Consider the following 24815-nt stretch of genomic DNA (forward strand, 5'->3'; position numbering starts at 1 on the left):
TTAAAGCCACAATAATTCCACCATAAATCAGACCCTCCAAGTAACCAAAAATTACTGTTGCTGGTCACTTTTTTTTCTTTAGAAGGAGCATTTGGGAATGGAAAAATCCTTTTGTCACTTGTTTATGTTTGTTTTCTCCATATTCCTCTAGTATTTTCCAGAAAAAGCCAGAAGCCTAGTTTCTGGCTTTCTAAATAGGCACTGCCTAGTTAGAAAGGCTGCAAGCCTCAAACCTCCCTAACTTTTCTTTGTTTTCCATGTTTAATTAGAATTAATACTTTAAATTAAAACATAGAAAACTTCAGCAAAATTAGTTTCTCTTTTTTCTAGTACCCTGTGGAGTTTTAATCTGGTGCTATCACTGCTGAGCAAAGGTCAAACAGGTTTTGTCTGTCTTACTCCTTAAACCAAATTTAGGTTTGGTTTGGAGAGAATATCCTGCACCCAAGTCAAAGGAGATAAACCCCAAAGTCTTGCAAAATATTCCCTATGGGATTTTCTTCTTGCTGTGTGGGCCAAATACCATCTGGATTTCTTCCCTGCCCTCCGCAACAGAAAAATAAGCCTGTTAAACCACTTTTACACCCACCTAATTCTGGACATGGGCTCGCAGCATTTTCAGTGTCTTATGCAAGACCCCACTAAAGGCCAACATCAGAAGAAAACAGCAGGAGCCATTTCACAGCTTACAGGGTGGGAAAGTGCCTGCAGAGGCACAGCTCTGCCCTGTTTTCCCCTGAAACTGTGGGCTCTGCTCTCTGTTTTGTAGGAAAGGAGCCTTATACTCAACCCAGCATCCACAAGGCTGCTCTGCACAAAGCTGTGATGGTGTCTCCGAAATGGGCTGTTTTGCTACAGAACAAGATCCCCAGCAGAAATACAACGTATGGCAACTACCCGTGATTCAACCACCTTCTTGTTGTGGCCTGTTCTCCACTCATGTGCTGGGAAAAAGGCTTCAGCCTAAGAGCTTTTGGATGCTGAAGCCAGCTCTGTTGATTCACGCAGGCGGTTAGGTGGGAAAGGATGCTTTCAGCTTGCCTTCAGCTTGATTTTCCTTGCCCTTCTTAAATGAATTCCAGCCTTTCCGTGGAGCTGCACATGCTGCTTTGCGTGCCATGGTCTCCCAGGCACCGGTCCCAGTCCTGACACAAATCACAGTGGGGCCAGCGGTGTGTTGGTGTTCTGAGCATCGATGCTCCGAGCTCCGAGCATCGATGCGAGTGCTGCAAGGCTTGACCTGCAGCATCCTTACCCCCAAAGCCCTGCAGGGATGGGGAGCTGCAACTGGCAACCGCAGCAGCTGGATGTTCATACCCTCCTGGGGCCTGTGTTGAAAAGAAACCACAGACATGGGGGAAACTCCTCTCCCACCCATCTCTGAGAAAATAGCATGGAGATGAAAGGACAATATTAATCTCAAGACTGGTTAACTACAGCCAGGTGTGAAAGAGACAGGGCTTGGGAAGAGATGGGGAACTGGAGACAAAGAGGAAAATTGACCTGGAATGAAAAAGGGATCTTGATTCTGCATTAGATCAAAGAGCAAAAGGCACGTCAGGAAAAGTTTCCCTGCTGGGTACAAGGTTTGGTGGTGGGGCAGGTGGAGGAGCTGGCAATCCTCTCCTGTACAAATAACCCCAAAGGGATGGCAGGAGGATTTGGAACACAACCTTCCAGTTTGGATTGCAGAACCTTGGAAAGTGAAGGGCTCTGGGTATTGCTGCTCAATGGCCAACCCCTGAGGAATGAACACGGGGTGAAGTTCCCATGGTTTTAGACCGATGGAGATACAACTTAGAGCTAAAGGATTTTCTCCAACTGGGTTTGGTAACTTCCCCTCACAGCCTTGCATGCAGGCATTGCTAGGCTCGCTGCCTGTCCCCAGCAAATAACCACCAGCTTGTTCAAACCCCACTGGCCTCCAGGCGCAGTGGTTAAAGGTGAGGGATTTGGTAGGAATGAGGAATCCCAGCACCAGCCCATGCCTGCCTCCAACTGAGCCCTTCAGCAGGCAAGTCTGTGCCTGTGGAGAGCCGCCAGCCTCTCCTAGTAGCTTCTCTGCAGTTCAGAGCATCACCACATTGCTTTGCTACGTGTTTGTCTGATATGTACCAATTCCCTTTGATACAAAGCTGTAATGCAGCTAACACTGAGCTGATAGTGAGCTAACAGCTCTGTGCAGAAGAAAAGACCTTCCTGGCAGACATCTCTGCTGGATGTCCCGTGACAGCAGTGTCATTGAGAAGGACTCATTGCCCTGTGTGGGGCATCTTTATTTCATGGTGTCTTGAAATATCCGTACTCTTTTTCATGGACCGGCATCCCCCAGTGTCACAAATGAGCAGGAGGAGCCTGTTCATGAAGGCAGCAGAGGGGAATGGGCAGCTATACAGTTGCCCATTGCACAACATCCCCTGTTTCCTCCTCTTCCTGGTGCCTGTCCTGGTCTCTCACTTTGAACCTGGAGAGCAGGAAAGAGTGTTTGTGTTAAATCAGAGCTGGCGCTTTGCACGGGAATATAACCCTGCACTGGCTGTTGTGTGGGCAGCCTGGGCAAGAGGAATAGCACGAGAATGGGCACCCCGGCACCCAGCCATGACCCTGCTCCCTCCCTTGTGTGGCTGGGCTGCTTCTCACCTCGGTCCCATAATGTGACAGTTTATCTTGCAGGAAAGCGTGAAGCTGGCCCGAGTGTCAACAGCCACCATAGAAACCCACTTTGAGTTGACACTCCTGATGCTTGCCAGACAGCGCTGCAGAGCAAGCAGCAGATATCAGAGTAAATATTGGGTTTTCAAATGGGACCTAATTCCCATCTGCTGCATCAGCAGAACGAGATCATGTGTGGTGTGTCAGATTGGTTTTCATGTGGTTATCTTTATAATAAAGCTGTATTTTCCATTCAAATCACACAGAAAATAGCCCGCTGTGACTTATCACCAAGATCTGGGTTTTGCCTTCCTGTGTGACTCTTTTCTTAGTAAGAGAAATGACATCACAGGTCAGGAAACCAAGACGGTTATTTCCTAGAGAAAACAGTACATGCTACAGTGATAGAAAAACTGTTAACAAATTACTGTTTTCACTGGGATGGTAGCTTGAGATTATAATTAAACCTTTTCTTTAAAGAACAAGTCAGTGATGGACAGATTTGGGACAATCATCCATTACATTATGTCTGCAAAAACACCCTGAAACATGTTCAGAAATGGATGTGATGTCATCTTTTAATAACTAAATCATATTAATTGCTGGAGTATGAATCTATCCCAACAGTCAGTGCAGGAGAACAGTATTGTGGCAAGGTGGTGGGCTTTGTAGATGACAAAAAGTGGAAGGACAAAAGAAAGTTTTGTTTACATTTCATTGTCCCTAAATTGCCGACCATCCCTAGAAGGTCTGCTGGGTTTTGGGGGCTTCACAGGGAAGAGTGAGAAAGAGGCAATTCAATATAATTGCAAGCACAGAGCACGCATCTCCTCTGTCTCCTACTCCATGCACGGCTTGTCACACCCACCACGACCAGCACAATCACACCAAAGCACACACTCCACAAGAGCAGCTCCTTCTCCTAAAGGGTAATGCTTTAGAATATTTCTGCTCATGAGAGTGGTTAATAAGCCCAAGTGTACCTTTCTAAGCCACTGAGAATGAGCAAATATTTTCTTTTATTTTGCAAAACCACAAGGATTCTTGCGAGGTCATCGTTTCTTGAGGGTAAATGTTTAGCATGATAAGGGATGTATGGAGTTATCTTTACTGAGGGGCTAACAAAACCAGACTGAACTGGAGCAGGAGAACACCCCAAATCCCTCCACAATGCATTGCTCAGGCTGGTAAAGCCTTGTCAAATCAAGGTGACAGCAGCAGGTACAGCAGTAAGTAGATAATCTGATCCCAGTAGCTGACACAGCACTCCCAGGAAAAACAAATGCCAACCAGTTGTGGAAAAACCTACTCACCCATCAGGCTGGGGTCAGTGGCTTTTCGTGAAGACAAAACAGAATTAATTTAATCAATGTCACTATTATCAGGGCTGAGGTAGGTAAAAATCAAACCCTGCCTTTTACTTCCTCAGCTGTGAAACTATGTAAAAGTTGGGCACAGGAGAACAGTGAGAAATGACCCGTGTCCACTCCTGCCACAAGGCAGGTTGACTCACTCCAACCATCTCTGGCTGATATTGGCCTCACAGGGCCTTAGACATGTCTTTGGAAGTTTCACAGCCACCCCAGACAGTCTCTTCTCATGTCTCTTTCACCTGGCACTGTGTAAGTTTTCTCTAATGCGTAAATTAAACTTTTCTCTGCTAATATATAAGCCAGCCTCCTCACACTACCAAGACCAGGTTGATGTGTTCCCTTAGAACTGAGGGAGGAAAATGGGAGCTTGAAAGCACTTGAATGGGAGCATTGTATCTAGCCTGGCAATTGCAACAAAAGCCAGGAGATACGAAGCCCTGCTTTCATATTACTGGGGGTATCATCTGCCCGCAGTATTTCCTTCTCCGTTAAAGTGAAATGCTCCTCTAAAATATTCTGAGATCCTGTGATGAAAGGCTTTGTAATGGGAATTGAGTGTTGTCGAGGTGTTAGTAGCGCAATGATTGTTTTAAACTGAACTTGCATCTACTTACTGAGGGAAAACAGGACTGATAGCTGTATGCAGTGGCCAGTCCTTTGCATCCAAGTGAAAGCAGTACCTGCAAATCCACTGCACGCCCTGTCTCTGGAGATGGTGTGTCTCAATAACCAAGCGTGGGCTGTTCAGGCACCACATGGCAGAATGAGTCTCTCTGTGTGAGACGAATGTGCTTGGACTTGTTATTTGGATTAATACTGAATCCCTGCTGGAACCACTTTGTCACCTCACTCCTGAAGATTTAAGAAGAGGGAGGTGCTACCCGAGCCAGTTAAAGCTGGAGAAACTGAAATACAGAGGATTTCTTCACCTAACCAACCTCCATTCACTTGAGTACATTGTGCTGCTTTTCTCCTCGCATCCTGAAGCCTGGCCCTGGGCTTGGTTATCCCTTTCCCATTAGTAAGAGCTCTGCATCTCCGCAGATGATGCAACGTCTCAGCAATTCTTGCACCATGGTGCAGTGGGAGCCGGCTCAGGGCGCTTCTGTGCAGAGGAGCTGACATCTGGTGGGACACGAAAGTCATTACAAGTCTTACTACATTCCAGGCTGGGTTGCATCAGACTTAGAATATGAATAATGGTGGGGGGAATGTGTTTTGTACGTAACGGCGGGTGATTTTAAGGTATTTTTAGCTATATTGCCCTTATGAGCAATATGACCTTTCCTGTCCAGAACTCACTTCTCATTCCAGGCTTCCTGAGCTTTCCTTTTACCGACTTCTCTTTTGGGTTCACCCAACTACTTACACTTCTCTTCAGAAATAAGAAAATGGATTCAAAGATATCTGAGGTGCTGTGAACAGGGCTGAGCCCCAGATTGTGCCCCTGGAAGCAATCTCTCTACAGAACCCTAACCGCAGGATGAGGTGAGTCAGGGACCTGTGCAATGACATTGGAATTTAAGAGGAGTGCCTCTACGTCCCCTTGGTACTTAAACGACTGGCAAAAATATCAACATAAAACGGGAATAGAGCAAAACAAGCCTGACTGAAAAGTAAGGAAAAACAGTTTCATCTGGTATCAGCCAGACTCCACCGCTGATACTGTGAACCCACAGTGAAGATTAGGCAGCTCTAAAGAAGCTTAGATACCCTAATTAATGGTTCACTAGCCTAATTAACGAAGATCCAGGACAGACATAAAGACAGTCTAAGATTTTCGCTTTCTCATCACCGTTCTGGGAACTGGCACACTGACTTGAGCAGATTGGAAGGGGCCAATGTCGCAGAAAAACGTGACAATAGCTGGACAGAGATTTCCTGTGCAGCTGCTGGAGCATTTTAATCAGGAGCAGCTTCAAGGCTGGGCTGGTAAATACTGCCATGGCACCGTGACACCACAGACACCCTGTACACTTGAAATACCACCATCAAAGCTGCTCTGATGAAATAGCAGACGCAAAGGCCAGTCCCTGCAGCAACCTGTGATGTCTGAAAAAGGACAAGCAGAAGGCAGTGACGCAGAATTCGGCTGCTTTACAAGGAAGTTTGCAGAGGCTGACTTGAAGCATGAAACCATTAGTTCCTCCAAGAGTCCTGTCCTCCTGTGCTTGCTCATATATGTGTGCATGCACGTGTGCTTGTATTAAGTTAGCAAAACCTTTCTTTGGAAAGAACTTCTGGATCCTGGTGCTTATGAGCGTGGTGGTGAATTGGAAGGACATGTTGGGTAAAGAGTGGGAGCAGACCTTTCTCATGTGGCAGCTGTTCATGGTGAACAGCTGAAATAATTCAGCAGCCCTGCTCTGCTTGCTGAGAGAGAAGGTGCTTGCCCCACGAACAGGATCCCTTGGCAGCAGAAGGCAATCAGCATTCACTCATCACCCTTGCAGGCAGTTTCAGCTGTTTTACACAAATCAGGAAGTATGTATCCCAGCACATGCCCACCCTTAAAATGCTGATCAGCCTTACTGTTGAGCTGAGTATTTTGCCACCCTGAGAAGGTTCCTCTATTTTATCTTCAAGGCTAGAACCAGTGCTTGTGCAAAAGGAGCTTGTTTTCAGACCTAGAGCTATCTCCCACAAATAAGCCTGGCATGACACTGAAGAACGAAACATTTCAGCAGGAAATACATATTAATGTTTCTTGCTACACTTCTCATCCTGGCACTTTGACTGCAAGTAAATTAATTAAAAACAAAGCAAGCACAGCCAGGCTGGGCAAGCTTCGCATGTGAAGAAATATCATGCAGAAGGGCTCATTTTGATATTAAACCCAAACTTACTATTTTAGGTATTAGCTGTTCATTTTGGTGCTGAAATGGAAGCATGAGCATTGAAAAGCAGAACTCAGAGTGGGGAGAGGCATGCTCATCTGCTCTGGCTCAGTGTGGAGACATTTTTACTTATTTGCTGTAGATATCAGTGGTGGATTGAGGTGAGAATTTATTTTGCCATGCCTGTGGGCTTTTTTCTGGCTGTCTTCTGTTTATTAACTGGAGCAGCCACCTTCCTTATTACCGGTTCTGATGCTAGTAATTAGTGCTATAACACCAGAGTGCTACAGCATCCAGGATATTGAGATTGATGCATTATTATTAATGATCAGAAATGTGAATTTCTAAGCCACTCTTCTCCTCCGTCTTGTTTTTTATTCCTATTTCTGCAGTTTTCTTCTAAGAAGCACAGAAAACCCAATGAAGTCCCACTGGAATGGCAAAAGTAAGGGCTTTCACAGATGCACTGAGAATTTGCGGCTTCAAGTGCGACAGTTTGCTGATGGATTTAGATTGATGTCCCTTGGGATGTGTATCTGAATAAAGCCACACTTTGTACTTCCCTCCAGGGAAGCCTCTGCCTTCCTCTGCTTCCTCTGTTTTCAAGATATTAAAGCACCAATTTCAAAACAGAAAATTCAGGAAGCCAATTGAATGGCCATGAGATATTATCAGCTTCTGGTTATAAATAAGTCTTGAATGGAGCAAAGTACTGTTGCTGACTTGCAGCAGCCGCCTGTCTGGTCTGAATCCAGTTTCAGGTGCTACACGCACAAGCAGGGGCTGAGGGGCCTCTGCCAGACTGTGAGCACAGCCAAGATAAAACCCCAGACTTTCTTACTTGAGGGACTTTTTACAAAGTGAGCCTTGATTATGGACATGCCCTTGACCCTCAGCTGTATTTGCGTTTGGAGATGGATGACTTTGAAAACCTGTCACCAGAGCCTGGGGGTCAGATTTTTGTGGTTTTCTCCTCCCTCTTTCACATGTGTGGAGAAGGAAAATAGCAGCCTGAAGCTGGAGACTGAAGGACCTGTATTTTGACTTATATCGTGCTGCTCTCCTGCATGAGTTATACACCATGCAGCAGTTAAAGAAAATAATTTTTCCTGGGCATCCTGACATGTCTCAGGGCAAAGACAGAACTCAGAGCCCTGAGTCTGCCCATCTCCAACACACTGGCGTTCCTTGGTGTCACGCTGGAATGATTTTGTGTTCCTTTGAAGCAGTCTCCTCCTCACTCCACAGGCCCTCATCAAAATCCAATTGCAGTGGATCCTACCAGCATGGTTAAAGCAGTCCCCACTTAGCAGCCCCACGTTTCTCTCTGTTTGCAAGGGCTTATCTTCAGTCTCATCCTTCTATACACCAGCTCTTCCTACAATTGCAATGCATTTTTGGTTGATTTAGTTACTGTGCTGTCAGCATGTCCTCCTGCTTAATCTGTGGACATTCATTCCTTTCTTGCTACTGGCTTCAGAAAGCACTAACAAGGGAAAAAGAAATCAAGTGTTAGAGCACAAAGAAGACTTGTGGGAAAAAGCTTCTGGGTCTTTTCTGAAGCTTTCATGCCTGTTATTCTTTACTTTGCTGATACAGCTGGATTTACCATCCTGTTGAATGAGCATATTCCAGACTATAAAACAATAACAAAGTAAAACCACGTGCTCTTTGTATAGGTCAGAACTGGAGACGGGCTGCCAGATATAACAGCACAGGACAGCTTCATGGCAGTAGAACAAAATGTGCAAACAGAGGCAAAGTGGAGCTTATGCTATGTTCCCCCGAACAAAGTGGAAACAAAACTTGAGACATAACAGAAATGAGAGTGTGAGGACATCTGTGCGTGGGAGCATGTGTGTGCACGCCTGAACTTGGCCATGTGTTTGGGAGCACACATCTGTCTGCCAGCTGGGTGAAGATGTTTGCACGAACATGTAGGAATACATCCGTGCATGTTGTGTGGGAATGTGGAGTTCCCATTCAGGGTGATGGGAAACCTGTGAAGAGAGTTCACCTAAGTCAGTTTTGGAGTCTTAAATTCATGTTTTGGGGCATTGGTGCTCTCACGTCACAATCTTTAGTCTCATCTACACAGTCCAGGTGTCCATTGGAGCTCTTCAAGAAGATGCATCTCTTAAAATAACCATCATTGCTATAACAGGATTTCTCACCATGGTGGAGCAAGGGTATTTTTATCCCTGAGAAGTTCATGCCCTGTTTCATGCTTATGTTCTGCTTTGTATTATCAAAGTACAGTGCAAAGCTTTCTTTGTCCTTTCATTCTCTTTTTTAGCACGTAAACCGTGCGAAACTAGACTATATAGTTCAAAAGATCAGAGAACTCACACCAAGAATGTTCTACCCCACGCAGTTCCCCATGTCGTAGCTAGCTCCAAATGACCCAGGACATCTGAAACTACACGCAGAACTATGGAAAATAATGTTCTGAGAATGCAATTTGAGCTCATGGAGCTGAAGATCTCTGCAAACTCAGTTATGGAAATTACCATGAATGATGCAGCACTGAAAGGCCAATGCAAATATGGGGTCAGGTGGAGGATGGTGTGCAGGAGGTGAAAGACTCCTTGCTTCCCCAGTAAACTGATGCCTGCTGATGACTTCCAGAGCAAGTTTCGCAAAGATGGAGCATTTTTCATTTCAAAGTCCCCCTAAAAAGAGTTGGAAGAAGATCTGGCCCTAGAGGAATCCGTGACCAAATTTCTGTAGATATCAGGGTTTTCACACACTGGTCTCTTTGTGAAGTTAAAGACCCCGAAGCAGCAGGGAGACTTCCTAGCCTGTGTGTAGTGCCAGGGAACTCAGCAGAGCTCCTGCATCTTATGTCGGCTGAGAAATTGCCCCATTCACTTGACCTGGTGTCTCTGGAGCTTTCTGTTCCCTTCCTGTGCATAAACATTGACACCCTGTGGCTTTAGTTGTAACCGCAATGTTTGCAGAACAACCAGACAAACAGAATGCTGGTGGGGATGTACATTGTCTGCAACCTCAAAATATTTTCCCAGCTCTTCCCTTTGTACTTTGGGGCTCTGTTCCCAAGATGTGAGGTTCAAGTGTAGGTGGACATTCAAAGCACAGGATCTGTCCTGCAGTTTCCACGGCATGTACTGGATGTTTGGGTTAGATTGGTGGGAATTGAACTGTACTGTCGGTGGATATCCTCCCTTTTTGGTTAGGCGTTGAGTTGGACAGTGGTGAAAATCACCGTTCTTCCAGACAGTCCGGGTTTTTAAGGGAATTCGGTGAAAAATACTATGATTGTACTCCTTCTCTGGGAGTGAAAAACAATCACGAAGGGAATTTTGAACCACAAGAGGATGATGAAAGGGAACTCACAGCTTAAAGGTGTATTTCGGCTCTTATTTACAGTATACATGCTTAGGTGTTCAAGGTAGGTATTCTCTCAGGAATTCTACCCGGGCTCAGCATCTACCTGAAATACCACATAAACAAATCAAATCATCATTATTCCTTCCCACCGTCAGAGGGAAAAAAAGCATCTGCCTGGCATCACCTCGCAGTGCATGCGATTTTCTTCACCTATGCAACACGGGTCTCTGAGGCTGACCCGGATAAACCCCATTTCCAAACTTTGCAGCTGAAAATGAAAATACCGCACAGCCTCCCAGTCCCTGAGGTGTTCAGCCAGTGGTTAATGGTTATTTCTGCTGATTTACTCTTTCAGGTGACCACTAAACCCTTCTCTTCACCAGGAGGGGCCATTTTGTGTGAGGGGAATGGGGCCATTTTATGGGTTCAACGGTCTCCTCAGGGCAGGAATAAAAAGGAACATGCATTAAATGGGTGCTGGACTCTGAGGACGGGTGACAGGCGGTGCATGGAGCCGCGCTAACGCCCCTCCCCGTCCCACCGGGGCTCGCAGGGCCGGGCTAGGGCAGGCCCCCGGGAAGGACTGCGGGCCGAGTCCGCCGGGCCTGCAGAGGGCCCCCGCGGCCACGCCGCTGTGGCAGGAGGCGGGTCGCGGCCTGGAAGCGCCGGGCTTTAGCGGGCGCTGCTGCCCGCTCCTTGGTGTGCCCGGGGCGGCCAGAGCGGTGCGGCGAGGACGGTGCTCCCTGCGCGGCCTAGCGCGGCCTTTCAGCCATGGGGAAGAAGGGGAAGCGAGAGAAGAAGGGGAAGGGGGCTGAGAAGACGGCGGCGAAGATGGAGAAGAAGGTGTCCCGCAGAGCCAAGAAGGAAGAGGTGAGGGGCGAGAACGGGGGGCGCCGGTAGCCCCGGCCCGCTGGGCCTCCCCTTGTGGCGTTGCGGCGCTCCCTTGGGTCTCGGGGTGTTCTGTGAAGCGGGGCCCGGAGGGAAAGCCGGCAGTGAAGGTGGAGGTGCGGGAGGTCGGTGGAGTAGGATGGAGACAGGGGTATTTCAACATTTAAAGCACAGGAGGATATCCAAGTGCAAGCGGCTATAACTTGGGTTTGTCCCTTGGGGGCCTGGAGGTCATCATCGGTACATGATGTGCAGGTGAAGGAATTTTGAGGTCACAAAACTCGCATCTCGTGTGAGATTTAGGGTTAGTGTTAGCACGGTCCTGGCGAAGAAGCAGTGCTTGTGTTTACACTTGCGGGTCAGCGTGTGGAGCCATCAGCGCCCCTGTGTGAGGGCAGTCGGAAAAGGGGAAAAGAGCATAAGGAGTGAAATAGGAACTGCTTCCACGTGTCTGTGCCAAGCTGGAGCGGTGTGTGACAGCAGCTGGAAAAGGAGGACGAGAAAACGCAGTTTAAGCGTCCTTTTTGCTTTCCATCTCCCCTATCCCTTTCTTCTGGTTTTAAAAGCAAATGAAAATGTTTGTTGCTCTCACTCATAGAGTAGGTGCTTGTATTTGGGTCTCAAAACAGCTACTTTTCCCTGGTCAAAACGTGGTGTTACCACCATAATGCAAAACTGAAGACATGGAAGTTGCCATTGTACGTGTGTACTGGCTGCAGAGAGAGCTTATGCCGTGCTGCAGAGGTGAAATCCCCAGATTTTGGAAATCTCTGCTTTAACCACACCTTCAGAAAGGTTAGCTGAAGGGAGGCGGTGAGCGATGGGGTTGCAGGGGAGACCGTGGATCAGAAACTCCCCCTAGCTGCAATCTTGCTTTTGCCCTGGCAGCTCTATTTATCTGCAGTTTTGGAGGCAGATTTTGGTATTAATTGACAGAAGTTGAAAGGGGATAAAAACACGTGCAGATTTCTCTCCAGCTAGAGTATGAGCAGGGAATAGAAAAGAGTTTCCAGTTCCATTTAAGCATTTTTCCATCGCAGACAAAGAAGAGGACTAGCTGGGTTGTAGCCTTGTAGTTGCTCATCACTTTGTCAGGTCCTAAATGATTTGCATTCACTTGCAGATTTGTGCAGTGTTTCTGCTGCAGGAATAGCAGGTGTGCACTAAGTGCACTTTGAGTATCATCCTTTTAAGGGCTCTTTTGAGCAATTTGTTAGTGTTTTAGGGGAGACCAACCTTTAAAGCATATGTGGAAGTCTTCAGCATCCATTTCTTGTAGTTGAATGAAGGGAACCTAAGCAGAATTCTTTTTTGTTTTAAAAGAAAAAGGACATTGTGAGAGTGAATGCTGATTTCATGTCGTTTGCAGTGGCTCTGTGCATGTCATGGATCTCATGTCTGGCTTTTATTTTCAGGAGGATCTTGAAGCCCTGATAGCAGAATTCCAGAGTTTAGATGCTAAAAAGACCCAAGTAATCGAGTCATCCTGCCCACCACCCTCACCCAGGTAAGAGATTGTATGAGGCTTTGCTATCACTTCTTTTGGTGCTTTTAATGAAATTTATTTACGTAAAATTATTTTCTGAGAGTGGAAGGCATAATATCTGGCATAGCTGATATCTGGAGTTACAAAATACCTGGTATGTTGAATTCCTGTTTCAAAAAAGAACCAAAAGCTTTTGTGGTTTTGGCCTTAAAATCCACTTGTAATCATCTCATCAGCACAAAAGAGGCAAAGCAGGGTTAGATTACAGGGCTTTGAGGAGAAATAAAGGTTAAGAGGAAGTTTTGGGTTTGAACTAGAAAGCTGAAAGGACTTAAGAGGCAAAAGGATGCGTCATGAGATACAAGACACTTTATCAAGTGTAGCTTGGGGTCCACATGCTTCTAGGTTCTGTATTTCTGCTTTCCGTGGCTTGTTAAATGAATGCCTTTCTCCACGATAACTGTTTTCCTGGCTGTGTAGTGGGATGCGTCAGTACCCTACTGTTGGTCTCACAAGGTGTAACAGTTAATTCCTCCTTGGTAGTGGTAGGGATCTGTCTCCACATGTTACGAAACACTTTGGTGGTATGTAAAGCAATGACCAGTGCAGGCTGCAGAATAATGACACAGATAAGTTGATCGGAGACAGCCCAGTTCTACCCATAGTTTTGTGCCCTCACAAAACTAATTTTTGTTCTTGACACACCAGTATTAAAATTCAAGAGTTCACGTCAAAAGGGGTGTTAAATTATATTATAACGTATGCTTCTAAAATAGGAGAAGATTTCAGACAGTGTCAAATTAATCTTGCTGGAAGTTTTTAAGAAGTTAATTTCTTTGAGAAGTTTTTAGCCCTGGGGTGAATATGAATATCACAGCCTTGTAATTTGGGAGATGATGGAGAGACCTTTGTGGCTGGAGGGCAGAGGTGCTAGTGCTAGCTGAGTTTAAGACTGCAAGCTTCTTTTACAAGACTCCTACACATTACTGGTTTGACTGTCCCTCTTTCTTTTGAAGGCTGAATGGCTCCCTCTCTGCTCATCCTGAGAAAGACGAATTGATCCTTTTTGGAGGTGAATATTTCAATGGCCAAAAAGTAATGTATACTTCCATTTTTTCTTTATTCCACCCTCTCTTTGCCTTTTACTGTAATTTGCATGAGTCTCATTTGAAGTGATATTCAAGGCAGCAGTCATAAAATATGTATTTGTCCCTGAATGAGAGCAAAATAGCCTTTTAATTCTGCCGTGATACTGTCTCATGCCTGAGCAGTTGGCAGGAAGGAGACATGCTAGAATCCATTAAGGAGTCAGGGTGATTGTCTCAGCATCAATATTTCAGGGCTTCATAATTTCTCCAGACTTAATTGTAGCCATATCTTCCCCTTATTTTTTGATAACTACTGAAGAAGCTCCAACTTCCAGCTTGCAAAACAAGATACTTCTGTAGTTTTGCTGCTGGCAAGGCATTGCCTGCCTTGGAGATGTGTACAGTAGCAAATATTTGCAAGAGGACACTCTTGTTACTGCATTTCTGCATATTGCAAGTGTTTATTTTGTTCCTGGAGACAAACTGGTCCTTATGACACTAAGAAGCTGAACGTACTATAGCTTGAAATCTCAAGCCTGCTAGTGATATTTGGCTGCCTTAGGATCACCCAATGCGGTGTGTAAACTGATTCTGCTTGCTTCACTACCTTAACTTGTTCGTGTCTCTGGGGTTTGGGCAACTTTAACTTCCACGTCTGTGTTGAACTTCCAACTTCTTAAGTCCTCTTGTCTCAAGGCTTAACCAAGGGTTTGGGAAAGAACAGTCCAGTCCACTGAAGCACTCTGACTTCCAGTCTAGTGGAGGAGGTTGTTGTCCTCTTTCCCTGCCCAATGAGTTAGGAGAGCTGTTGCTTTGCAAAGCTGGTGCTGGGTTCCTTCTCCTCCAGATTTACAGGTAACCGTCAGGAGTGCCTGTGTTTGGACAGACTGACCCTGTCCAATGGAGAGCTGTGGCGATGTCTATTTTCTCTTCCTAACAGACATATCTCTATAATGACCTGTATGTTTACAACATCCGGAAGAACAGCTGGTCTAAAGTAGAGATCCCCAACCCACCACCAAGGCGATGTGCTCACCAGGTAAAGTACTGGATGCTGGAATTGTTCTAACGTTGCACTAAAGATGAATGGGAGTTGATTTCCCACCCTCCCAGGGTTTCTGGCTTCTCTTTGTTCCCCTTCTAATGGTGTCACTTCACCTCTTCTGCTGAGGGCGCCTGTACAAGCCCATCCACGGTGCTTGTGCTCTCTGGAAGCTCTCTGGGTGGCCTCTGGAAAGGTTAAGTCTGAAGATTGGGGTCGCATCTGCTGGATTGGTAGGACTCGGGGAGACTCTTCTGTTGAAGATGAACTCTCTTTGCTACATCACGTAGGGACCAGATCAACCATCCGTAATCCTGTATTTTCAAAAATGGTGGTCAGGTTATAAATTTAAACTTGACCAAAGTGCTCTGAACGGCAGAGTTACTGTGCATGATTATTTCCTTAATACCTACAGGCCTGCATCTGTGGACATTACAGATACTGCTGCTCCAGCTGTGTGGAAGACCCATTATTGTAGGGTGTAGCTGCTAGCATGCAGCAGTTGGCCTTTGCCAAGTATCCCAACTGTACAACACAACAGACCACTAGCATTGACTATGTATGTCCTGCCTTTGGGTTGTGAATTTTTAATTTCCTTTTCAGATGGGCTGTTTCTCTTTCGTGTTCAAAGGCAATACACAAAGTTGTCTAAATTTTCTTTGGGATATCATGATACTCCCCTAGAATTCACCTCTTGTACCTGTGTCATTAAGGTCACTGGCTGGTTGTGATGAGGAAGGATTTGTGTTTGTTTACTTTATGTGAACACCACATTAGAAACTGGTCAAAAGACTTGTATTTCTTGCAGGTCTTTGGCTCTCACCAGCTGTCTGATAGATTATCTTACCTGTCGCAGCAAGTGGCTGGGTGACTGGTACACTTCAAAAGCTGCCATACAGGATGCGAATATTATTTTCCTACCCATGGCCAAAGCTCTTTAGAGCTTCCTGGTAAGATCCAACACGCTGGTTAGGTTCATATACCCTTGTTATGCTACACTTAAATGCCAGTCTTGCTCTGAGCTGTGTGTCCTGAAAGGTTCTGACTTGATTTTTGGGGCTGTGTTGTGGTGCTTAAAATAAAACTTGATTTCAGAGGCCAGATTCCACAAGGAGACTGTAAATTCAAACACTCCCTAAGTGATAAGGAGGTTTCTTTGTGGGTGTGGAGTTGAGAGATGCTTGGCTGGTGTTGGTAGCCAGCAGGTGGCTGTCTAGCAGCTGAATCTGAGCTGAGCAGGCAGGGTGTGCATCACGAAGCTGCAGCTGGATTACCACAAAAATCAAATGGGAGTCGTGCTTCAACAATGAGTTTTCTGTCTGATAATTAATTATAGTTGCACAGGAGACAGTTCAGCCTCATTAGATGACTGGTTTCTTGTCTTACTTGTGGCTTAATTTTTAATGTGTATTCTGCATTAGGCAAACAGAAGCGTGTCTGTGGGTTTGTATGAGCATGTTTTATTTGTCGTGTCTGGTCTCAGTCACACAGTTCTGAGTTACACTGGCGTCATTACATCAGTTCAATGTAGCCGAGGTGAGAACAGCTACAGAGGGGAGTTGTCAGTTGTTTGAAGAGAAGGTTTGGCTATGTAATGAATTTTGAGGCAGCTCTTCGAAAGGTCACACACAAGTATGAGCAGGCTGTTGCATTTACCTTTCTGTTAAGCTTTTAAGTTCTAGATACCCATGAAAATCAGGCTTGTATCCTTTTTGTTTAGGTAACTTTCCACAAATCCTGTTTGGAGGCACACCCATATCTTCTCGTGTGTTTAATCATTTCATGCATAGGCTGGTTTGTCAGGGTAGGGTCATGTGTCTGATGCTAAAAATCTTCGCTGTTTGCTGGTAAAGGTAGACAGGTAGTGGAGCCCTTCTGAAGAAGGAGATTTTTATCCCAATGTTGATCTCTGATAGGTACCCTGGAAAAAACATGTGGAAGAATTTGTTTACAGTGTAAGCAGCCCAAGAGATCCTCATCAAGGAAGAAATTCGCACAGTCACATAGTTTCCTTTTTGGGATGCCTTCCTTCTTCCTTAGTGCTTACGCAGATAATTATAATGAATTAGTGTCTTGCTCTTCCCTCCCTGCTTTTAACTGTCAGCTTGCATTGCAGCAGTGTTTTAGTGCTGCTCTATGCAAAAAAATGTATTAAAAACCACTTCGATACTCTTCGCTCTGCTGCTTGTCCTAATCAAAGCAGTAACAGTCTCCTCTTGTCCAAATGATGCACATTTCCTTCTGTGTTTGTTTTTTTGGAGGTCGCCTTTTGGGGGTTGTTCTCTTTTTTTTGGGGGGGGGAGGTGTGGTGGTTTTGTTTTTGTTTCTTCAGAGGGAACAGTAATGCTTTTCAGGTCTTGAGAAGTGTCAGGTTTGGACTTGTGCTGCAGCTTGGCTTCTTTACTGTTTGTTTTATAATTTACAAAAACTGCAAAGGGCAATTGTGCACTGTTAATGGCCTTCCCAAAAGACTTTTCCCTGCATTACTGTGCCTGCCTGATGCTGGGATGTTAGATGTGTCTTGGAGGAAGGAAGTGCCCCTTTTCCTCCTATGCCCCAGAGCTCCTGAGCCCCAGTATGTCTATTTATGTGACTAAAGTATGGGTGGAATGTTGCTGAGCCTCAGCTGTGGAGAGGTTTCCTTCTGACGAGCAGAGAGATTTGAACAATTGTTGTTAAACTAAATTATTTAGTTTAAACTAAATCCCAAGAGGCTTCCCAGGGAACTTTGTATTTCTATAACTGGAACTCAAGAGTGCTAGAAGCTGGAAAGAGCACAGGTCTTTGGCCAACTTTCTTTTGCTATAGGGACAGTAACAATGAGTAACTTGCATTTGAAATTCCCCTTCCTTCAGCCCCAGAGAATTGCTTCTGTCAAGCAGGGTAGCAGCAGCCTCTGCCACTTGTCTGCTCCCTGGTGTTTGGAAGGCAGCTGCACATTTGACTGATAAAGTTCTTCTGTCTCTGGTGTCTGAACCCTTGTCTGATCCAGCTCTTCCTTCTTCTCCTGGCAGGCAGCAGTGGTGCCCACAGCCGGCGGGCAGCTGTGGATATTTGGCGGGGAGTTTGCATCTCCCAGTGGGGAGCAATTCTATCATTACAAGGATCTCTGGGTCCTGCATTTGGCTACCAAGACCTGGGAGCAGATCAAGTAAGTAATGGGCCATCTTGTCTAGACCATGCTTTTGCCAGAAAGGTTGGACTGAATGATTCTTGAGGTCCCTTCCAACCTGGGATTCTATGATTCTGTGATGTGTTCTGAAGTCAATGGTGTTGACCTCATGAGGAGCTGTGCCAGCATGATCTCAGTTTGATTCCTGGTATAGTGCTGTGGTTTCCCAGCTGTCTGCTCATCTCTCCATTGAGTACAGAGGTGCCCATCCTAGAAATCGTGGAGAGGACAGCCTCCGAAAAGAAATGGAAATGAAAGATGTGTTCCAAGTCTGTTGAGGCCAAAGTGATTTTATTTAATATGTGATTTTTTGGAGCATGGGTGTGCTTGGGTGTTACTTAACTGAAGAAAAGAGTATCATGAACAGCACTCTTGTCTTCCCAACCAGTTTCAAAACAGTACTTGTTGCTCCATCTCCTGGGCTCCTCTTGGCTGGGCTGTACAAGACCAGTACAAGCATTTCCCAGTTTTAACATTGCTTGAGAAGACAGCTTGTATCTGTCCACAGAGCCAACTTACTCCTGATAACTGGCATTTGCTGCCTCAATATTGCTTGGGATAAACAAGCCAATCATTCAGACTTGTCCAAGTAAATAGGTGCCAAAAGCCCTGGTAGTTTTTCACAGGAGTTAAGGTATCCAAATATATTCTGTGGATCTGGCCTTAAGTCCTCTGCTAATGTTTTCTTAACTTTTGGCTTCTTGGTTTTGCTGCTCATATTTGAGAGAAGAGGAGGTCTGATGAATCATCCAGTGGACTGAGAGGCTGGAGATGTGGCTTTGGTTCTGACTTTGACATAGGCTTTCTCTTGGACATTGGGGTTATCTTGACTGTGGGATTAGTCAGAGCACAACTTTGGGTGCAGCTGATCCTTGAGGTGGCACTGGGGAAAGCAGCAGGTTTTGAACACTTGCTCATCTGCTCTTCAACCTGTCAGGCTTCTGGTTATGAGCTCCATGTACTTCCTTCAGACAGAAAGCCCTAGATCTGCCTAGGTTGATCACTTTTCACCCTGCTTACAGAGTGCGGATGCCTGTTGTCTGTCTCTCTCTTCTTGCACAGCAATTGAGAGGGTGGTTAAGACTGACCTGTGCAGAGACGGATACCGTGGCTCTGCCTTGGTACATGCCTCAGGTCACACAGTGAATCATCATGCCTGTCTTTCTTTTCCCCCCTTCCTGCAAAATGGCAGCATTGATATTGCCTGACAAAGGGAAAAATTAGAGGTTTAATTTTGTTAATGTTAATGTAGCACTGAGGGGAATCTGATGTGGAAGGTGAAGGAGGACGTATAGAGCCAAAGTGCTGAAATCTCAAGGAGTCCAAAACAGGCTGGGTGAGAGGATGCTTTGGAGCACGGGATCTTGGCAGCTGACTGCTCTGCAATAATCCAGGGTAGTCCTTTTGCATGCTCTGGGAGGCTGAGGGAAAGCTGTTTGATTCGTAAGCAGCTGATTCCTGTCCAGCACTGTGGTTCTTGGCTCCAGAGCTGGCAGTGTTAATCTGGTAACAACTGTAATTTGCCATGTTACAGGAAGCCAGGTTTCCTCTAGTGAGCCCTGCCTGTCTTTGAGAAGTGGGGGTGAGAGAAACTCTCCTAAACGAGGGATGGTTCTTTAAGAGGTGCAAGGATTAAAAAGACCTGTCACTGTGCAAGCTGATCTACCTATTGTTTTTAGGCAGAAGCTGACGTAATGACTGTGAATGTGAATGCACCCTTCCCAGCTCCCCCAAAATAACTGCTGAATCCCTTGCTTCATCTCAGCTAAGTGAAGGGGATGAACTCCAAATGCATTATGTCCCTACCAGTTTCATGTTAAGCAGACAAGGGGGAGGAAGTGATGCTCACTGTAGAGTCCCTGCTAAGAGAAAGGGTTGACATTTCAACCAAACTCATGGTTGAAAAAAATCCTCATGGGAAAGCAGTGTTAATACCCAGCTGCAAGGAGAGCAAGGGCAGGAGATTGGTTTTTGTGAGCCATCGGAGAATCCAGATGAGGCTTCATTAGCTCCACCACCGATGGCGCTAATTGTTCTCTCGTGGGTTTGCAGATGCGTTGCTGTTGAGCTGATTTAGGGTTTTCAACTCCCAAAACAAATGCTGCAGTACCTGACCTGCCTGGGAAGAGGAACTGAGGTGGTTATGAGCTCGTCCTGCATATTATCCCACATGGGAGAGCAGCCTCAGGGATGCTGAGTGTAACTTACACTGGAAAAGCAGCTGTTCCCTCCCTGGAGCTGAGCATGGAGCTTGCATGTGCTGCGAGTTGCAGGAGGCCACCAGCAATCCCAGGCCCCAAGTGGACTAAAACCATGGTAAGAGATTTTGTTGTGGTGGCTTGTTGCAGTTAGTGAGGAGGGAGCCAGATTGGCAAGGTGAGCTCTTAGTCCCACCTACGGAACAAGTTCTAGGTACCACACGCCTCAAGTCATCCAGAGCTACTCTCCATCCCCAGGTACTGGTTGTCAAATGCCACTTTGCCTGCCGTGTCACAGAGGGAGGATGCATTCAGAGGCATTGATGCTTCATTGTTTCTTGGTAGAAAAAAGGATAGGCATTTTCTAAGGGAGCATCGTAAGTTTGATGCCCTGGATAGATGATCTTTTCTCTCGCCCTGCCCCATGCAGGATCTCTTCCATTTGAGCTTCTTGATGTGTTTGGGTGGATGTCTGTCTTTCAGCCTTGCTGGAATTCCGAAAACGCCTGTGGCCTGGTCCCAGTGTTTGAATAAAACAAAGTGCATCTCCTCCCCATCTTTGGGCAGAGCTCCAGGAGCTGCATTCATGAAGCATCTGGCGGAGGAGGCTGGGAGGGGATGTCTTTGTTTTAATGCTAACCTGACTGAGCGTGAAAATCAGGTTTCTGCTGCCTCTTTGCTTTTCCGTATGGCATCTTGATTACAGTCTGCTTGGAAAGAGGAATAGGAAAGGGCAGAGATGATCGCTGAGTTGTATGAGGGATTCATTTTTCCTACTTCTTTTAAAACTCTAATCATAACACGTGCTGCATTTCACTTCCTTCAGCATTTTGCTTTTCTTGCCAGGGAATCCCATTGCTGCTGTCATTTTTCTACATAGATTTCTCATGTCTGTCTGATGTCTATCACGTTTTGGATAGCCATTGGCCAGCTGGGTTGACTGGTGACAGTGCGAGTCAGCTTGGGGGCTAGTGGTATTGGGAGAGTGAATGTATTTGGGAAAACTAAATGGCAAGGGAGGATTGCATAGGTTTGTTGGGTCATGGTAGGGCTCCAGCCCTGGTACAACAAGCCCTCATGTAGTAGGCCAAGCAATAATTCCATATTTCCAATGTGGTAGCAGTGTTACCTGGATAAATGCCTGGTGATAGACATTTGGCGTACAGACTGGTATTGGGTAAACTCAGTTGGGTTTGGAAGACATCATTTTAGTGCAAATAATAGAATAGCATAATTGTTCATTAAGAATTGTCTGGATAAGTTTCTGTTTCTGTTCCACATGGGAAGAACCACATGTGCCCTGTTTCAGGTGGGTTTGAATGTACTGGTTTGTGTGGATTGAACAGCTAAGATGACCCTGCTGCAATCCAAACTTGCAATTTTAGGAAATCTAGTTATTCCAGCCCCACAGCTTAGATTTCAGACAATTACGTTGTCCTTTCTGGCCTACAGTTCATGCCACAACCCATTCTGGTGCCATAAGAGGCTTAGCTGTAATTAAAGAGAAAACCTTGAATAACTCATCCCTGTAAGTAACATTCTTGTGTTGTGCCTGCAAAGGCTGCTGGGGAAGTGGGTCTCCGTTATCTCGGCACAAAGCACAGTGGTGCCGGACCGCTTGACAGGGTTAAAATTTGCTATATTTAGCAACATTTAGCTATATTTACTTGTCTTTTGCATGCACACACATGCAAATACAACAAAACCCAGCCCGTTAGAAGACTTGCCAGCAACTGACTTTGACTTACTGGAAGCACCTTGTCATGTATGTGATGCATAAGGTTGCCTTAGTGCATGAACTGTTTGTTACTCTGCCTTAGAGCTAAGCAATGTTTTGACCTAATTGCCTCATTCCTTCTTGGAAAGAACTTTCTTATTCAGCTCTCTGTGGCCCTATGCACTCCCTCAAAGAGAGACAGGGAGCATCACGCTTTGGGTCTGTGCTTGGGAACTGGCAGATCCCTCCTCTCTGTGGATCTTTGTCTTGCTTTTGAGTCTGTATAGCTCCCTTCCATTTAATACTGGAATGCTAATGATACTTCCCATAACAGTTTTGTGAGATAAATACTGCAGGGTAGCATTTCACAAGTGCATGTTTAATGCTGTTTACAAGAGAGAACTGGAGCAGTCACTATGCTGCAGGATGCCTTTCAGCCTAGGTTTGTTTTCTGATTGATGGCTTTTCTTGCTCATGTGCTATATGTTACCAGAAAGATCGGGTCCTGCAACACAAAGTAGAAGGGTGCATTGGTGCTTAAAGAAGGATATTTTGCTGCACCATTGAGTAGACCTCCTCTGTCAGCCCAGAAATGAGTCTTGTGAGTTTTGGTAGATCAGGATCTAAATATGCAACTGTTGATTGACTTTGCAAGGGATTTGATTTGAGGATTTTGTGCCTTGTGGCAGTTGCATATTCACTCATGTACTTCCTAACTGAGTGTGCAGGCATGGGGCTATGCTGTCTGTGTGTGCCATTGAACATTCACAGGTGTAAGATGTAGAACTGAAGTCCTGGCCTTCAGCTGCCTTGAGTACTGGAGGATAAAAGTGCTTTGTCCTGAAATGCTCCTTTGATGGGATGTTCTATGCATCATCACTTTTATTATTATGGAAAGATTCCAAGATTCATCTGGGCATCCTCTGGATGAAGGAATGAATGAAAAGGTAACTCACTTAGGCAGTCTGTAGCCACTGTGACATGTTAGTCATGAATCTGGGGGCTGAACTCAGGTCTGTTATCTTACTGTAAGTCCCAGGGTAACTCCACAAGCAAAAGCAATTTCTTCATGGAGCAGTTCTGATCAGACTCATGCTGTACATGTGTAGAGCCAGTCCTTATCCAGACTTATCTTTTAATCTATTTTTAAGAAAAGTCTGGAGAATTTACAGCTCCCTCCCACATGTCTGCTTTCTGGTGTCAACCCCAGGAAGTAGAGTATTAATCATAAAGTCTGTGAAATCATTTCCAAAATTCTTGTTTTGGACCTTGAGCAATGATACAGGTAAAAAGAGACAGTTTGCATCTGGGAAATGAGTCTTCAAGCTTGCAGCTTTCTGGACTGGCAGCATGGTTATATGTTCCTGCCTGTCCTCCTTGACTATATCATTTGGTTTTCCCAGTGTCATGTTTGGAGTCTGGGGTCAAAGGGCCTTGGGTCTGTGAATAGCTCTGTGTAAAAAATACTTTCTAAGAGCAATTGTTGCAAGTTTAGGAGGGCATGTGCTTACATCAAAGGCTGTAGACATTCCTCTATAGCTCATTTCTGCAATGTGTAACCCTGAGGCCAAGGAAGCTGAGAGGATACAATGCGCAGGGTGAGGCTTCCTGGAACTGTTTTTCAGCATCTGTTCTTGTAGGTTGTATTGCTAGTCTAAAGAAAGGAGAGAACAGTCTTGTGACTGAGAGCAAATTGGTGCAGGTGCCAGTGAGACTTCTCTGAATTCAGATCAGGCCCCAGACTGGATGTTTTTCTTTGTGACTTTGAGGTAATTGTACACTTGTGGGAACTCATTTATTAAAACACACACGTCAGTGAATAAACTTTTTATTGTTCAGAATTGATTTTTGACTTGGAGGGAACCTGTTTGAGAAGAAAGGCAGAAAGCATTCTCCGAGAAAAGGATTTTATTGCTAACATTGATTTTTAATTCCTTCTTTCCTTTAAAAAAAAAAAAAAAAGATTTTAAAAGGTGCCATTGTTTGGAATAATAACGTGGGAGCTTTTTACAGAAGAGAAAATAAGTGTTTCACATCTTGATGAAGTTACCACAAAGGTGCTGTTCTGCATGGTGATACTTAAAAATCCAGTAAATGCCTAGAAAACCTTACTCTCTGTTAGAATAAAAAGGCCAAGCAATCATATTAATTCAGTTGTACCCAAACGCTGCTGTTCTGCTTGGAGTTTTTCATTATGACTGGTGTGAGATTGTCATTTTTAATGGTGAATAAGGGCCCTCATTTTCTCTCTCCACAAAGGTCTGTCTCTGCACTTTACAGCTACCTGCTGCCAGTTAAAGTGTACCAGTATGTTTGTGAGTTTAGGTTTTGCTGTTGTTTTCAGTGGTGAGCAGGTTTCTTACTTATTTAGGCCCTGATTCTTCAACCACTTAACGCATGTTAACACTGCCTATTTGAGAAGTCTTGCTGCGTGCACTTTGTGAGACTTCTCAGCCAGAGCGAAAATGTGATAGATTGATCGACGGGGGCAGAGAACACACAAAGCAAACCCTGTTTTCTCTGCAGTTTGGCTTAAAGTTGCTTTTATTTTGAGAGTTCTTGAAGTTGTTGTTGTTCTCTCTCATATAATGTGCAGTCTGTGGGTGAACATGAAGGAAGATGCATCTTCATCGCCTCTCAGGAATGTTGTTGCCAGCTGCCTGGCTTCGCATGAAGCCTTTGAATATGACAGATGGGATATTGTTCCTGTTCCTGGAAATGGAAGTAGCACATTTAACTGAAAGGTCAGGAAGGCTTGAAAGAGCAGAACAGAGTAGCTGCTTTTTAATGTACAAGATAATAACAATAATTTGTTTTGTGGCAATGTCTTTGTTCTTGAGGAAATCATAGAATCATAAAATGGTTTGGGTTCGAAGGGACCTTAAAATCATACAGTTCCAAGCCCCCTACCATGGGCAGAAGCGCCCCACGCTAGACCATGTTGCCCACAGCTCTGTCCAACCTGGCCTTGAACGCTGCCAGGGATGGGGCAGCCATAGCTTCTCTGGGCA

General features: G+C 45.3%; 1 protein-coding gene across 4 annotated transcripts in view; it reads left to right on the top strand.

Moving 5' to 3' along the window:
* The first annotated feature begins 10822 nt into the window (after positions 1-10822).
* The window catches only part of LOC115600716 (kelch domain-containing protein 4-like), a 29142-nt gene continuing 15149 nt past the window's right edge, over positions 10823-24815 (top strand). Inside the window, exons 1-5 of one of the 4 annotated variants that reach the window (XM_030470001.1) lie at positions 10823-11083; positions 12517-12608; positions 13604-13682; positions 14616-14714; positions 17732-17868. In XM_030470001.1, the coding sequence (XP_030325861.1) occupies positions 10985-11083; positions 12517-12608; positions 13604-13682; positions 14616-14714; positions 17732-17868 (506 nt within the window). In that variant the 5' untranslated portion in view covers positions 10823-10984. The other 3 variants (XM_030470002.1, XM_030470004.1, XM_030470003.1) reach the window with 3 other exon arrangements.

The sequence above is a fragment of the Strigops habroptila genome, chromosome Z (genome assembly GCF_004027225.2).
Source record: "Strigops habroptila isolate Jane chromosome Z, bStrHab1.2.pri, whole genome shotgun sequence".
Taxonomy (NCBI): domain Eukaryota; kingdom Metazoa; phylum Chordata; class Aves; order Psittaciformes; family Psittacidae; genus Strigops; species Strigops habroptila.